The sequence below is a fragment of the Trachemys scripta genome, chromosome 10 (genome assembly GCF_013100865.1).
Source record: "Trachemys scripta elegans isolate TJP31775 chromosome 10, CAS_Tse_1.0, whole genome shotgun sequence".
NCBI lineage: Eukaryota > Metazoa > Chordata > Testudines > Emydidae > Trachemys > Trachemys scripta.
In genome coordinates, this window is record NC_048307.1 from 12,820,609 (window position 1) to 12,837,910 (window position 17,302).

The 17,302-nt window shown below is 43.9% G+C and overlaps 1 protein-coding gene across 1 annotated transcript in view; it reads left to right on the forward strand.

The window, feature by feature from the left end:
- Positions 1-17,302, forward strand: part of ADAP1 (ArfGAP with dual PH domains 1) — a gene marked incomplete in the record, with an annotated part of 115,841 nt that overhangs the window by 22,686 nt on the left and 75,853 nt on the right. The window contains 2 exon segments of the mRNA XM_034784411.1: positions 2,063-2,154; positions 15,075-15,157. Of these exon segments, the coding sequence (XP_034640302.1) occupies positions 2,063-2,154; positions 15,075-15,157 (175 nt within the window).

Here is a 17,302-nt window from a genome sequence, read left to right on the forward strand (position 1 = left end):
CTCTATGTTTATAAAAAGAACAGGAGTACTTGTGGCACCTTAGAGACTAACACATTTATTTGAGCATAAGCTTTCATGGGCTACAGCCCACTTCTTCGGACTAAATTTGTTAGTCTCTAAGGTGCCACAAGTACTCCTGTTCTTTTTGCGGATACAGACGAACACAGCTGCTACTCTGAAACCTCTCTATGTTTATGTTTATCATTGAATTTGTACTGAATTTTGTGAGCAGGTACGTGTCTATCACTGCAGAGTTTTCAATTTAGCAATTTCAATCCTAGATCAGAAGGGAACGAGGACAGATGCTGCCATGACAGACTAATTAACAAGTCCATGTTCCAATGTTGTCGTTTCTGAGGTAGTTGTAGGATGAAGGTTTAAAGGCACTTTGAAACTAAACTGTCAACCTACTTCCTGTAGTTTCTTCTCCAGGAGACCAAGGTTCTAACCTTCCTTGTGATGCTGATTTCGGGTAAAACTTTGGATGAGTCATGTAAGCCTACGGTTTCAAAAGTGGGCACTGACTCTTTGATTCTTCCATTCCAGGGACCAGTTTGAGACATGTTGGGTGTGATTGTTCAGGGGTGATGAGCATCCATACCTCCGTTGACTTCAATATGAGTTGTGGGTGCTCAGTACCACTGAATATCACGCACAAGGCGTCTTGAGCTGGTCACCCAAACTCAGAGGCCACTTATGAAAATATTGCCTGAAATCCTGGCTCTTTGAAGTCAATGGAAAAATTCTCATTGACTTGGGTCAATGGGGCCAGGATTTCATCCCTTGATCATAACATCTCTGATCCTCATTTTCCCTGAATGTGAAATAGGGGTGGTGTGTTGATCAATTACATTTTGCCTGCAAACTGCTATGAGTGCAAATTACATTTATGCCACTGAGTGTCAGAGGCAAGGGAACAGCTGCTTCTCCTTCTCTCTGCCGTATAGCACCAGGAATCGCACTCTGCAAAGGCATGTACCTATGGGGAGTGAGCATAGTGAGACCTAGAGGCTGGTCAGGGTAATCATTTGCTGGTGAGAATTGCAAGGGCTCTTGTCAATATAGCTCTTAAATTCTGCTTCCTGGTATAACAATGGGGCCGGAATTGGATTAAGATACAAACTAATTGCTGAGTCATGCACCATCAGCCACAGGGGGCTTAGGTGACTGGAGTGGCTTTGCACAGAAGCGTCACCCTTCATTTTTATGCTGATCACTTAATCTTTCCCAAGGAGCAAAAGTAGGCACAGATTTCTTTAAAAAAATAATAAAATCAGAGGATCTTTTTCTGACTGTGTCATCTGGCTAGGGTAGAAACGTTAGGGAGCAGATTCAGTGCCAGATTCTGCCCTTGAGCATGCCCAAATGAAGGCAGAATTTGGCTTGGAGAATCCGCCAGTGTGAAATGGGAGAGACCTGCCCTTAGTTACATGCATTGACTTACCATTGAAACCAGTGGGGATCACACATGTGACCAAGGGCAGAATTTGGCCCCAGGGACGTTAAGGGGATGAAATGTCCAATCTTGATGGAAGAGGTTGTTCCCAAGTTTGTAGCAGTCTGTGTAGTCACCTGTCTGATGAATGATGCATCATGTTGACAACAGCTGCTAAGAGAGATGGAAACCCACTTAAATAGAAGCTGTACTTGGGTGACTTGAGGGCGCTTCTGCTGTATGTGAGAAACAGACTGCTCTGGGCCATTCCATACCAGATGTACGTCCGTTGGTGTCGAGAAAGCAGCTCTTTATCTTTTGTGCCTCTCTTTCCCTATCAGTAAAATGGACATAATGATACAACCTGGCAACAGAGAGTGAAACGAATGGAACATCTACAAGTTGCTTTTCAATCCTCTGATGCAAAGTGCTATAGAAGTGCAATCTATGGGTGCTATCCTGCAGACACACTACTACAAGATCTTCCATAAGAAGCCCCAGTGGAGTGTTGTCATACGTGTGTGCAGAACTGGGTACTGTTACTACTCTGTAGAACCAGAGACGGGTAAAGGAACCAGAGCTAAAATTGCTTAATTTTTCTCTCTCTTTTTCCCCCGCCCCTTACAGTTTATGGCTGCAAATGGAAACAACGTAGCAAAAGCAAGATATGAATCTAAAATACCACCATTTTATTACAAGCCAACATTTCCTGACTGTCAGTAAGTAACTACATATTTTCACTGGTAAACAGCATTTATTTGTTTGTGCAACTGCAGCCTCTGTAATATTTTAGTTTTCAGGGTTTGGTTTGGTTTTGGTTTCAGTTATAAAGGGCCTTGAGAAGTTCCAGTCCTCTGGATTTATACGGTAGGCTAGTACTACGCGTGAGATTTTATTTAATAACTGCAGTTGGATGGGACAGGGAAGAGTCAATAGATTGCTCATTCCCTAGACCCTTCCAGCTTTCTAAGGCTATAAAAATGTCAATTTGTAATTATGGTTTTTAGACCCTCCCCCACCTTTTTAAATAACCCTTCTGCATGAAAACGTGGCTCTACCATCTGATATACTAGATGCTATGTTGTTGTTTGTAATACCAAGATGCTCTTTTCCATAGTGCCAAAGCTAGCATCATATCCCCAAGACATAATCTTCCAGGATAGGACAATAAAAGAGAGATTCTACACAATATTATGCATGTAAACGCTTAGGGTAGTGGAATCCAACATGACGAAGCTGCCATAGTATGTCCAGAATTACCCTGCTCCAGCATTTGGAGGGAGGGGAGAATATCGGTTTATGTTGCTTGTCTGATTAGACCCATCTCTAAGGCCTGATCCTGCAAAATCCAGTGTGCCCTTGACACCAATTGAAGCCAGCACTTTGCAGGATTGGGCCCCGGGAAGGTGGTACTTCCAGGAACGAGGTCATAGTGTTGGCCAATCGGCAAATGACAACACCACTTTGTCACTCTGTCATGGATCGACAAGATGTGTGCTCCGCCCCAGCTTTTAAACGGTCCCTTGGAGGAACCCCTTCTGTGTGGCAGTCCTTCCCCTCCCCCCAAGGGGTCATACTTGTACTTAAGGTTGGGCCACATGGTCTCAATGCCTCTGAGACTGAGCCTCTAGGCTCCAGCACTCTTGTTTCATGCTGGGAGCTCTGCCCAGTGAGTCCAACTGAGAGAGACTCCTGGTCAGGGACTTGTGCATCCTTCAGGGACCCATGCACCTCAGCAAGTATATGCAGTGACACCTGGCAGCCTTTTAAAAACAGAGTAAGGGTTATTAGTCAACTGGAACACAGCATCGGAAGTCCTTGGATTAGCACAGAGAAAGGTTAAGATGTAGTCCATCTGGCCATGCCAGTGCAGTCAGCCAGCCAAGCTGCTATAGATTCCATTCTAGGCTTTGTCTCTCTGTCCCTTTGTCAGTCCAAGGTGAGGGCTCTGTCTGTCTGTCTGCAGAGGGCATCTCTTAACCCTGCCACCTGTCATCTTTCCCTTTGTTCTCAAGCCGGGGCCTTGGCTCTGTTTCCCTGCTGAGAGTGGGGGAAATGATTGAAGGATTCACAGAAGGACCCATATTGAATATCGAATCTGACTTCCTGCCTAAAGCAGACCAGAAAATACCTCCCAGTAACTCGGCGATCGAACCCATGTGCGTGATACTACTTTTACTGGATTCTTAATCCTGTTGCTATAGCTGTTAAGAAAAGTTCTCTTAATTTTCTTTTCTTTTTTTTCCAAATAAATCTTCCATGGAGAGGAAGAGAGTATATGGGATCCCTAACTGATTGCTCTTGTTGTGTCCTAGAATCTGTGTGTCTTTTTCTCCCCACCCCCTGTTCTAAAATACCCAATCCCAGGTGTAGGATTTTGGAAGCACCATCTTGAGTCTGTCTTGGCCTGGCACTAGAGAATTGTTCATTTGCAAAGTGTTAGCAGATCTTGATTTTGGTCTGAAATGATTTTTGGTAGCAGATCCCGGTACTGACAGTTAGAGAAATGATTTGAGTATGGGTAAATCACTGTAAACGACTCCTTTAGAACAATAATGCTGTCAAATGGAAAACAACCTCATCTTGTTACTGTTCCAATTCTCAAAAAAGTCTGCTCCTTCTCAGAAGAGTCTGGTGTGACACCAAACCATAAAACAAACAGCCTGCCCCCGGGGCACAATTGGAGTCCCATTCATCCCGGAGGGTAACGTTTCTAAGGACTGGTTAAGAAAACATCTCCCAAGAACCTAGACTCGTGGCCATTGTATTCGTAGGAAAAACAACAGAATTCAGGCTGGAACACTGGAGTCATCTCCAAAAGGTTGTCCCCATTTCAATGGGAAAAAAGTGCTTCTTTACAAATTCAAGATATTTCTACAATTTGCTACTTTTTTGCCCAAATTTTCTGCCGCTCCCTAGAGGGAGCATGGCCCAGAACCTTGATTACGGGGATGGGCACTCAGAACCTGCCAGGATCTGTTCCTGCCTCTGCCTGGCCTTAATGCTTTGCTTGCATGCATCAGATGTTGAGCCAGACCTTGTAAATGCTGCTCGTGTGAGTGAGTCCCATTAACGTCAATGGGATTTCCCCTGTGATGAAGAGCTACTTTCACAAATACGTTTGGAAGACAAGGCCTAGTATTTAATAAGGCCTCCTAGTCCCCCCCCGGGGAGTTATGTAAATGCGATTGCGTCCCAACCGAGGTTTGGAGAAAGTGAAGTGACTTGTCCAAGGTCGCACAGCCCAACAGTGACACAATCTGGTGCTGCCTGCCTGCCATTCCCATGCTGAATCGACAAGAGCACAGCGCCCCCGCCCCCTAGGCAAGCCACTGAGTCTCTTTGACCCAATTTCCCTGTTCACAAGTAGTGACAATAATACTTACATAATCATCCCCAAGGTGTCTCATGCAGTTTTGATTGACCTTTGGTTAAAGACACATCTTGGTGGATAGCCAAGTTTTTGTTCACCCCTGGGGTGGTCCCTTCAGACAGGTTGCACTGTACCTAAGGAAGGGACAGGGCTCTTCTAAGAATGGTGTTTGTTGACACCAAGCAAGGGATCAGATAGTGTCCGGCCCCCCCAGGTGCATATGAAGAAGAAAGGGCACAAGAACCTTCCCAGCCACTTTGACTTTCCAGCCACTCCTTTTCCCCATGGACAAGCCGTGCTGGCCGGCTATGGAGGGGAGCACCCCTTACTGAATGGTTCAACAGCCTCCGTCCTCTTACAGACCAGGTAACACCCTTGAAGCATGTCTCCCAGAGTCCCCACTGGAGTGGTGCAGCTCTGCATTGCCCCATTGCAAGGCTGCAGCTTCCTAACTCAGCTCACCCCTATGCATTAACTGCTGTGGGAATGGTTGCCATCATTCAGCTCTGTGACTGTGCGAGAAGAAACGGCTGCTGATTTTCTCTCTTGCATTGCTGGACTGAAACCAACAATCTATTTACAGCTTCTGTGCAGAACATTAGTCATGTTAATTTTCCTGCCTTCGCATCTCTTGTGATACAGATGAGGAAAGTGGTCTGAAATTCAGTCCTCCTACCAGCATACACAGAAATTACTTGATACCGGTGCAATTGAGACTATAGGATAGTCTGTAGCTAGAAGAGCAAACTGTCCACTTTAGGGCCTGTGGCCACGTCTGCAGCTGTTTCCAAGCCCCGTTAGTCTAGCTCTGTTTGCTGCATATCAGGCTTTCCTGGGGAGAGCCTAACACAGGCCAGATGCTGGCACTGTTTCATCCACTGTGTTGTCTGTACTTACTCTGAGCAAAATTGGAAAAGCAACACTGTGCTTTAAAACATACCTGGAACCCTGTCTACAAATGCACTCCATAGCATCCTCTCAGGAGAGTCCATGTGCTTTGGGTGTTTTACATGCCAGCTTATTAAACTGTCCTAGTAACATCAAGAACAGTAAGGCAACAATCCATTGTACCTGTTGAAACTGGGAGACGCTTTCAATACAGGTACATGAGTGGCCTGAGGCAAGTGCCCCTTTAGAGATGGGCTAGGACAGGAAAACAGCTATCAGTCATCTGGCAGCCCACAGGAATCCAGGTTGGGTGTTCATTACTCACATTGATTTGCTACAGTATCTACCCACCCCTCTTTGCTAGGGAGCAGAGGGCTACTCAGGAAACAGTCAGACATGGAGGGTGTCTGAGCTGCGATTGACATGCCTGCTCCTGCAGCCTCTGACTCGCAGGAGTGGCCCTACTGGGAAAGACTACACTCTGACTACTCACGTTTTGCTACGAGCAAGGACTGCACGTGTGAGGAAGGATTTGTAGGATCAGGCTCTAACCTGAGGAGCCTTCCAGCCCTGTAGACAGACTCACACTAGCTGGAACTAGCATGATAAAAATAGCAGTGTGGACATTGCACTTCGGGTGGTAGGTCGGGCAGTGGCTGGAGCCCTCAAGTCAGGGGCACCAGAACAGAGGAGCCAGGGGGCCATGGCCCCATCACTTTTAAAAGTGGGAGGGCATAGTCTTAAGGGAGAGGGGGACAGGGGCAGAGAGGAGCAAGCGGCATGCAGGACCCGGGGGAAGAGGCAGGGTCGGGGCAGAGGTCCGGGGAAAGAGGTGGAGCGGGGAGGGGTCCCCTTCTCAGGAGCTTCTGGCGTTCCTGCCTCAAGGCCACCTGACCCCCAGGGTCTGAGCTCAGATGACTAGCCCGAGTGTCCACCAGAGCTGCAACAGCCACGCTGCTCTATGTAGTGTGCTAGCTTGAGTCTCTCTAGTGTGAGTCTGTCTGCCTGGACTGGGAGGCTCAGTCCCAGCTGCAGTGTAGACATACCCAAGGTGAGCTGTGGATGAAGAAGGAAACCTACCAATACTTCTCAACAGAGGCAAAGACAAGTCTTAATTTGGCCACACAGCTGGCTGAAAACTGATTAGAAAAATACAGAAATGCCCCTCTGTATATGGCTTTACTTTCTGTGGATCTAAATCCACACCTTCACTCACTACTTACCAGCAGCAAGATGTTCAGATGGAGTCGTAATCCTACGGTGGCACTCTGTGAGGTTGGGCATGGCTAATGCTATAAGTGAAATCTAGTGTGTTGTCTCAATCTATAAAGTTCTTTGGACCAGGCTTTGATCTTGATTATTCCAGGCTTACGTTGATGTGAGTGAAAGCAGCTCCAAGCCCTTCATCTTTAACAACATAATATTTTAATGAATCAGCATTCAGTGCCCAAGTGTTTATGGTGGGAGTGGGGGACACATTAGATTTAAATAAAAGAGCACAAAGTACCATGGGCTTTTGCCATACCTGGGTTGCGATGAGATGACAAACCAGAGCGGTCAGGTGCTTTCAAATCCTCCAAGAAAAGCAATGTCCCAGTAGGGTCGATGCCCTGGATAGTCCTGTGGATATAAAGAGAGATAATTATAGGTAGGAAAAAAAGTGGTTTCTAATATCATTGCCATTGTGAAATTATAAGTACTTTAAAAATGTGTTCAGTCATTCAAAGCGCTGTTCTAGTTGGAAAAGCAAACAATGTATATTTATTGATATTTTTTTCCAGGTTTAATGTGCTCAATTCACAGATAGTTAGATGCTCGCTTGTTCTGTTCTGTTTTTGTTTTTTCCCTAACTACCAGCCCTTCAAATCCATGCTGGGCCCTGAAAGTAAAGTTGAGTCCTCCCCTGCCCATGCAGCAGCTGTAGCAGCATCAGTAATGTGGCTTCTGTTTGCCAAATTCTGCCCAATTTTTTTCCCTTTTGTCTGTGCAATCCCATTGTCTTTAGATCATGCCATCAGTTACAACTGTGTAACTCTATTGCCTTAATTGGATTTGCACAAATGTAACAGACTGGAATTTAGGAAGCCAGTCTGTTGATGTTCTGCAAACAAAGCTAGGATTCAGCTCACACTCTCATAGCTGGGTCGCCTCTTCAGACCTCACAAAAGCAAACGCAATGGACCCATATTGATGTCTCTGAAGGCAGCAGGTGTGAAAACATGCATGGAACATATCTGTAAGGGAGAAGACTATCTACCCATTTACATAGCCACTTTTGGGCCAAAACCAAAGCACAGTGAAGACAAGGGAAAGACTCCCATGGACTTTAAAGGGCTTTTGGATTAGGCCTATTAAGCCAGGCTGTAGCAGTGCGTTCTAATTTGTGTTGTGCTTTCTAGCCATGCCACTGTAGTCGGTCTATGTTAAGCAAAGTTGTTTTGATTGCCCTCCGCACCAGCTCTGAGATACCAGTTGTGATTTGTGGAGGACGATTATTTTATTTGGTGTAGTCATTTTTTTTATAAATAAGTAAGTGAGAACTTCTGAAACCATCGTAAATAGGCATTAGCTAATGTAGGTAGCTATGGTGACGGTGACCTTGTCTTCTACATTTTGAACAGCACGGAGCAGTTGTTGGGGCTCAATAAATCATCAGGATATGAAGCATTGCAGGACAGGGGCGGCTCCAGGCACCAGCTTAACAAGCAGGTGCTTGGGGTGGCCAAGGGAGAGGGGCGGCACCTGCGGCAATTCGGGGGCGGCAGGTCCCTCACTCCCTCTAGGAGCGAAGGACCTGCCGCTGAACTGCCACCGCTGATCGCGGCTTTTTTTTTTCTTCTTCCAATCGCTGCCGCCCATCGCGATCGCTTTTTTTTTTTTTTGCTTGGGGCTGCAGAAATGCTGGAGCGGCCCTGTTGCAGGAGGTCCTTTGTCTCACAGGCCACATGCTTCCTTTAGCCAGGTCCCATGTTTGTGCTATTGTGAAATTTCCATACTTGAATCACACAACAGGGGGCCTTTTAACAAAAAACACAACTTTTTTTTTTCTCATTTGGGTTTTTGTATTTTTAAGCAAAGCAGTTCTCACACAGAAGATGGAGTTTGAAAATTTGCTTCCCCCACCTGTTAAAAAGGGTGCTACAGGGGGACTGGATGGTAACCTAAGTCACAAGGAGTCTCTGTCTGGTCAGTTGGCCTGTGGCACTTGACAGTGAAAACTGTAGGTAATTAGCAGAAGGCTTGTGTCAAACTTAAAAAAAAATCCTCCATTCTTATTTGCCTCTATGCTTCATCTGTTTTGTAGTGTGAACACATCCCATTCGGGGTCTTTTCGCATTTCACCTAGGTATTCAGGTCCAACCTGAAGAGAAGCATCAGACAACACCGGCACCAATTTGTTGCTACTACACCTAACCAGAAAAACCTCTGTTACATCGGCTTAAGCTGCACTGAGACGAGGCAGTGAGGTCCAGTGAGTGAGACCCTGGACTGGGAATCAGGAGAACTGGGTAATACTCCCAGTTTACCACTGACTTGCTCTATAACCATTGACAAGTCATATCCCATCGCTGCTTGTGTTTTCCCACTCATGCTCTGCATTTTGAGAGTGTAAGCTGTCTGAGGCACAGACGCTATCTCGTTAAGTGTTTGTACAGCCCCTAGCACAGCAGGGCCCCAGTCTCAGTTTGGGGCCTCTAGGTCAGTGTTGCTCAAACTGGTGCTGCCGCTTGTGTAGGGAAAGCCACTGGCGGGCTGGGCCGGTTTCTTTACCTGCCCCGTCTGCAGGTCTGGACGATCGCAGCTCCCACTGGCCGCAGTTCGCTGCTCCAGGCCAATGGGGGCTGCTGGAAGCAGCGCGGGCTGAGGGACGTACTGGCCGCCGCTTCCAGCAGCCCCCATTGGCCTGGAGCAGCGAACCTGCGGACGGGGCAGGTAAACAAACCAGCCCGGCCTGCCAGGGGCTTTCCCTACACAAGCGGCAGCCCCAGTTTGAGAAACACTGCCCTAGGTGCTCTTGTAATACAAATAATATGTCAGAGTAAGTCCTGCTTGGCACACAGAAGTGCAGTCCTGGTAAGGCAAACAGCAGCATAGGTTGGTGCGAGAAAGGTTAGAATCTTCAAGGGCTATGGGATACCTGCATGTGTTGCAGAATTAACCAGTTGCCGTTCTCCATAGCTTTGCTGCCATACTGTCAGCAGCTCTCTGTGCAAACCCTAGTTGTTATCAACATATGGCTCTGAGGCACAGTTTCCAAATTGTCGCTTCCCCAGGTGAATGTTTCAGAAAGTTGTGAGCCTATGAAAACAAGGGTATGTCATGGAAATGTGACAATAACCGATGCTACTGGAATCTGGTATCAATACTAACAAGATCTTCTTTCCCGTTAGCCATAAAACGTTGTGGTTAAAGGGTTTCATTTTATACCTGACTCCTGCCTACTTACTAAGGTATTAAGGCCACCCTTTTCAAAAGTCACCATTGGCTTTTTTGGGTGCCCAACTTGAGCCATTGTAAAATGGCCTGTTTTCAGAGAGTGGATACTCAGCACTTTCTAAATCAGAACTCTTTATGGTGTCTCAGATTGGACACCCAGAATCACTGGTCACTTCTGAAACTCTTGGCTGAGTTTGGAAAATTCTACTGGAACATGATTGCTTGTAATCTACCCACTTTCCTCAATTCGGTGCTATGGGAATCTCCCCCCATACAAATCATCTTGTCTTTTGTCATAAATTCTAAAGGCTATTCATTCATATTGATTTATTTAATTCACAGAGGAGTTCTGTGTTACAATAGTACAGATACACAGGCTGTTTCCTGCACATTTCTAACCCAAATGCTCAACATTCTCAAAAATAACGCTGCTGTGAGCTAGATGTGGTGTTTAATTGGCCCATCCCTATGCAATGATTTTAACTGAGCAGGTGTTGTTTTTAACCAGAGTATAAGTGGGTTTTGTTTGCTTTTCTTCATATCTGTGACACTGAAGCTGGAGGGAGACCATTTCTTCAAGGAAAATTGGCATTGGACTAGAGCAAGTTGAAAATTTTCAATCAAAACAGTTTCTTGATGGAAAACTGAGTTTTTGATTAAACCAAATTGTTTGTGAAATGTGTCTGCTTTCTGTGGAAACTTTTTGTCAAAAAAACCCAGCACCTGAAAACCAAAACTTTCAACTCAGAAAGGACATGTCCCAAATCCCAAAGCTTTGTTTTGGCTTGATTCAGCATTAAACTGCATTCTCATGAGCCATCACAGTGCTACATGGGAGTCCTAGTTTTGGTGCCTTATGCCCCTATTCTCCTATATGGGCTAGATTTTTCTAGCTGAACTACATCTCCCATGATGCCTCAGAGCCACGTGACTTCCATGATGCAAGAGAGGAGACTTGGGGCATCATGGAAGATGTAGTCCAACCAGGGGCGGCTCCAGGCACCAGTGCACCAAGCGCGTGCCTGGGGCGGCAAGCCATGGGGGCGGCCTGCCGGTCGCTGTGTGGGTGGCAGTCAGGGAGCCTTTGGCAGTGCGCCTGCGGGAGGTCCCGCTGGTAACGCGGATTCCGCAGCGTGCCTGCGGGAGATCCGCCGATCCCGCGGCTTCAGCGCCAATTCAGCGGCGAGTACACTGAAGCCGCGGACCGGTGGACCTCCCGCAGGCATGCTGCCGAATCCGCGTTACCAGCCGGACCTCCCGCAGGTGTGCCACCAAAAGCCGTCTGACTGCCATGCTTTGGGCAGCAAAATACCTAGAGCCGCCCCTGAGTCCAACCAGGGAGAATGGGAGCATAAAGTACGCCAATTACACCTCCCATGAAGCACGGTGGCAGTGCAAGCAGATACAGTTTGTCAGACTGCTTCAAAATGGAATGTTCTATTTGGGTTAACCCAATATTTCATTTCAATTTTTCCCAATCAAAACTTTACGTTTTCAGCCAAACGTTTTTGGGCTTTCAACAATAAGCCTAAATGTTCCATGGAAAAATTGTTTTGATGAAAATTTTTTCATCAACATTTTTCATGGGGAAAATACCTTATTCTCCAGCCAGCTCTTCATTGGACACTTCTGGTGGTTTTGCTTTATATTTTCAATGGAAAATAGCTTTGAAGCAGTGAGGAAGGGTGGAAGACATCTGTTTCTTTCCTATTAATTTCACCTCCATAAATATATTTTTCCTGTGATGTGGTATTTTTTAAAACGTCATTAGACAGAGACTTGTCCTGAACCTGTGCCATCTACTTGTTTCATTTTAAATGGCATCTGACTCAGAACTAAAACGACTCAACTGACTCCATCTGGAACCTTTACTGCTGTCCCTTTGACCTGAAACCATCTGCTTTGTCAATGGCACATTCTTCATTTCCAAAGGCAAGCAAGTAAACAAAATATTAGGAGATTTGGAGTTCTCAAGGATAATGCCATCTGACCCCTTCTTAGACCTCTAGTTCTGCCATCTCTTTCAAATGGGAGTTTTCCATTTATTTTAGTGGTAGCCTACTCATGTTCTGTTTTCTTTTTCTCCTCCATTAAATGTTGCTTTCATTTTGAGTTTTGATTTCAGTTTGCTATCGTGTTGATTACAGAACAAAGAGCCCACTGCCATCTTTCTAGTCAGTTGCCAGGAATGACACATTCCCTGTATCTAACAGTCTGGCAGACTTTAGGTGGGTTGTAAGTTTTGGATCAGATTGCAAAAGCTGTGTATCTTCCTAGTTTAGAAATAGAAATTGGATCATTCCTAGAAATATCAACCTCATTAGTGGGCCCACTGGTCACACTAAACCTAATAAATGGCTGCAGTTATTTCTGCTTAGAGAACTCCTATTGATTTAATGGGAGTTTTGCATGTTTGGTCCTGTATTGGCATGTATTGTCTGTTCCAACTTCTTTAATTCTTTACCCTTCAGTTCAGTTTATGTAGAGCCTACGTCATGGTAAATACAGCTAAAATCAAACATGCAGAAATAAGTTTACAGCACGTATGTAGAGCAGCCCCAAGGGTGCGTTAAAGTGAAACATGGATCTCATCCAAAGTCCAGTGGAAGGACTCCCATTGAGATCAGTGGGCTCTGTGTTCTGAAGCCTTCAATTAAGGCATGATCCTCATTGGTCCTAACCACTTGCAACTCCCGCTCACACCAGCGCAGAAATCCAGCCACATAGCACTTTACAAACATAAGAAGACAAGATCTGTGCTCCTCTGTAGAGTTTACAGTCTAAATTACAGCTACAAACCTAACAATTAAGGATCAGATGTTAAAATAAGACGAAAAAGGATTTGGAGGCAGAGGGGGAAAGGCAGACCCAATACATTTATATTGCAGTAATGCCTAGACTTCACAACTAAGATCAGGCCCTGTTGGCCTAGGCTCTGTATGTCTACACAGCATGTGAAGGTTTAGTGGTAGCATGGTTAGGCATGATCATGCTAGCCTAAATTTGACTAACATGGGTAACAGCAGTAGTGTAGACATGGTGACATGGGCTTTGGTATGGGCCAGCCCCCGGAGTACATATCCAAGTTCCCTGGCAGGCTTGAACTCAGGTGGCTAGCCCATGCCACCATGTCTACACTACTGTTGTTACCTGTGCTTGCTATATTAAAGATAGCATGGATATGCCTACCCATGCTCCAGTCACACCTTCATTTGTGGTGTAGACACACCCATAATAAGAGTCAGTTCCTGCCCCGAAGAGTTTATAATCTAAGTAGATAAAACAGACAATGGATGGGAGAAAAGAAATATCACTATCCCCACGTTGACAGACCAGGAAATGATTATACCTACAGTTATGAATGGATATTCTCTTGTAAATTTGATTAAGTTGTTCGCTGAAGCTAGAAACGAATTTTTATGATGAATTTTGTATTAATTTTCATAAGGAAACAAATAAAAACAAAAGATAAATGAATTACAGCTTGTATGTGCTACCCAAATACTGCACATTTCACAGGATATCCAATAAGATTATGCAATCACGCAACTTTACAACTTGTCAAAGTTGCAAGACCAGACAATACAGAATCAGGCAATATTACACAGGCATAATACGTTAGGGTGAGGGTAACAATAAAATAAAAAGAAATACACAAATAGGCAAAAAAGGAAAGGAAGGAACAAGTGGATGGGAAGAGGGAGGTGAAAAGGCAGAGAGGTCAGATGTAATAGAAGTCTGACATCATTTGAGCTATCTCAGCATTCTTTATCCAAAGAGATCAATTTTTAAAAAATTAACACTTTTTTCCTCTGAAGCATTTTTTGAGAATGAGGAAGTTATGCCAAGCAGATACTGTGTTTAATTTTCGTAAAAGCATAAATACATGTTGGGTTTGCAGACACTCCTTCCGTGCACACATTATTTGGTCACACAGATATGATGGGGTAGAAGTGCAATGAGCTCTGCAAATGATGAGCAAATCTAACCCCATACGAGGCCATTGCTAAGTGATACTCTTGCTGAGATCAGTTAACCTATTTCTAAATGTTCCACAAAAAACAAACTTGGAGTAACACGGGTGCTCTTAAGATTGTAGGTCAATAGACAGGAACAATTAAAACAGTCTTGAGGCTACAGCAAATTCCAGGCCAAACTCACATAGGTCCCCTGATTAATGCTAGCAGTCACTTTTTTATTTTTAACTTATTTGTAATCTTTGATCTAAATGGTTTTTCTGGAAATAAAGATCTTGTGTGCCATATAAATGACACCAGTTTTCTTTCTGGAGATTTCAGTTGGAAATGTAGGGCATTTAACAATAGACGGATGGTTTTCTACAAAGTTTTCTGCTATGCGCTTTGAGTTCATCTCTTTTACACTGTGAAGTACCGTCTCATGTTGGTGCACAGAGATCTGTTTGCATAGGCTCCAGGCATTGAGAAGAGATGATACCTCTCAATCTTTAATTGCTAAAAAGTCAACCATTTGAATTCATTGCCCGATTTCTGCTGTATACCGTCAGCACTGAGACCATATTCTACTTTTGTTCCTGGACTGATCCCCCTTGTTAAAGAATTCAATCCAGCAAATGTATTTCCTGGCCCAGCATTCCGAATTGAAATGAAATAATATTTGAAATTACTCCTATGTTAAGGAGGACATCTTGCACCGAGGCTAGATGCTGAGTTACGCTGCTAATTTTTGCATATACATTTTAAAAAGGTCCATTAGAATTGTGTGTACAAGAATCAACTTGTGGTATAAATGACAAACAGAGGAAACACAAGCCAAGCCAATGACTCTGGCTGGTGTACAGTTTAATTTTTGGAGGGCTTTCAACTTGCACTCGCATGTCCATTGAAGAATTAATGATCAGAAATTCTTTTTTAGCTTATTCTGGACTATGTCTCCTTTTCTGTGTGTTTTTTTTTTTTTCAGACTGCTACGAGAACAGTGGATCAGAGCCAAATATGAAAGAAAAGAATTCATTTACACTGAGAAGCAAGAGCCTTATTCTGCAGGTAGTGAAAGAAATTCTCAGCAGATGATTTTTGCTGTGTACAAAAGCATCCATTTCCTTTCTGTGGTAACATTGAAAAATTACATCTCCCTAGGCAGGAGGGGAAAGTGCAACTCTTTGGGAAAAGACTCCCCTTGGGATTGGGTCGAGACTTTAGAGTCCGATCCAAAGCCCGGTGAAATCAATGGAGGGGTCATTTCATTGACTTCAATGGGCTTTGGACCATGCCTGTGACCAACAAAAAAAGTACAAATAGGATACTTTCTGGTAGCTGGGTGTGTTAATGGGAATTAAAATATAGGTCACTATTTGGTAAGGATATCATCAGGAAGAGTTTTCCATTGGGGTTATTAACTCATTTGGTTTTGTTGTGATGTCTTTGTACGTAAGTATTTGGGGGCAATATTTTTAAATTGTTTTTCATGCAAGGTGACAGTATATATATGTGTGCGTATGTATGTGTGAGTGCCATCCTCGTGTGTGTGTGTGTATATGTATGTGTGTGTGTGTGTATACATATATATATATATATATATACACACACACACACACACACACACACACACACACGCTCTTGTGATTAGGGTCTAAAATTCAGCCCACATTTAAGTGCCAAGTTGACTGTTGTTTTTAACAAAAGAAATCAGAGGGTTATCCTTTAGAATTATCACAATGATAGCTAAGCCATCTGATTTGATTCAAAAGTCGTGTGGATCCTTCCTACCTCCCCATTAACTTCAGGCCAGGAGGTTATTACTTATGTATATAGGGACTGATCCTTCTCCCATTGCAGTCAATGGCAAAACACCCATTGTCTTCACTGGAGCAGGGTCAAGTCCATGGCATAGCAAGTGTACTGTTGAAAAGGCTTCCCATGCAGCCATCGAAGTCTCTCTTCCAAATAGTTCAAATCTGTGCATGCAATACAATATAGCGAGGAACCGTGGTGGCTGTAGATAGACTGACTTGTGGAACAGATGGATCTTCAGAAGAGTTTGTTGGGGATCTTTTTAAGTGGAAGTTTGAGGTTTGGCGAACATTACTTTTGAGGCAGTTGTGGGTGACGTGAAAGAAGACCTAAAATTGGCTGGTTTCCTGTTCTTTTCTTTTCACCAGATGAAGGTGGCATTGAATTTATTCGGCATTTATATTGTACTGTTTTTTGTATTTTTACACCAGCTATGTGCATGGATGGCGCCGGAATAATTTTGTTAACGAGGACCTTGTTAGTGACGAAAAGATTAAAATATTAATTTAGTGCTGCTTGTGGAGCCTAATAATAAGCAGGTAGCACCAGTGGTTTGCTGCTAATTAAAATCTGACCTCGTATATACCCAGTTTATGGTCAAAGAATTTCTGCTAGGCCATTTCATGTTTATATGTCACTACATATAATGTACATATTAGAGAGAGAGTGTGTGTGTGAATATATGTATGTATGCATAAAAGTGGTGTATTTGAGATTTTCGAAGCTGCCTAGCAGATTTATATACAGTCTGTTAATTTTAATGGATGGTGTATATATCCATTAAAATGGCTCTCTCTATATAAATCCCCTAGACAACTTTACTGTGCACCAAATATTAATCTTTAGTGTTAAGGCACTTTAATTACATGCCTAACTTCAAACGCGTGAGTAATTCCATTAACTTCCATAAAATGACTGGGGTTTAAAGTTAAGCATGTGCATCAGTGCTTTGCTTTGGATTGGGGCCTACGTGTTTTGAGAGTTCTAAACAGATATTGTAGCAAGGATTCAAACAGGAGTTAATTTTAGCAGCATATTTTACAGGCGTTGTCTGATAACTTCATTAGTCAGGAAAAACTATGCATTGTTTAAGCACATATTGATGCACTCTGGGTTGTTGTTTTTAAAAATTAAATAGAGAACAAAATGGAACAATGAGACATTTTTAAATGAACATCACAGCCATTTCTGCCAGTCTCTGGACAAAGGAATGCAACTACATGCATCTGTATTGCTGTATGCTTTTAGCTCATCTTTTTTTTTTTTTTTTTTTTTTTGGGGGGGGGGGGGCGGATTTGTCACAGTTAAGACCTGACACAGGGCCCATGTATATTAGCCTCAAATGTAATCTAGAAATATTAGCCAAGATCTGCAGCTGTGGCCAATGAATGCACAATA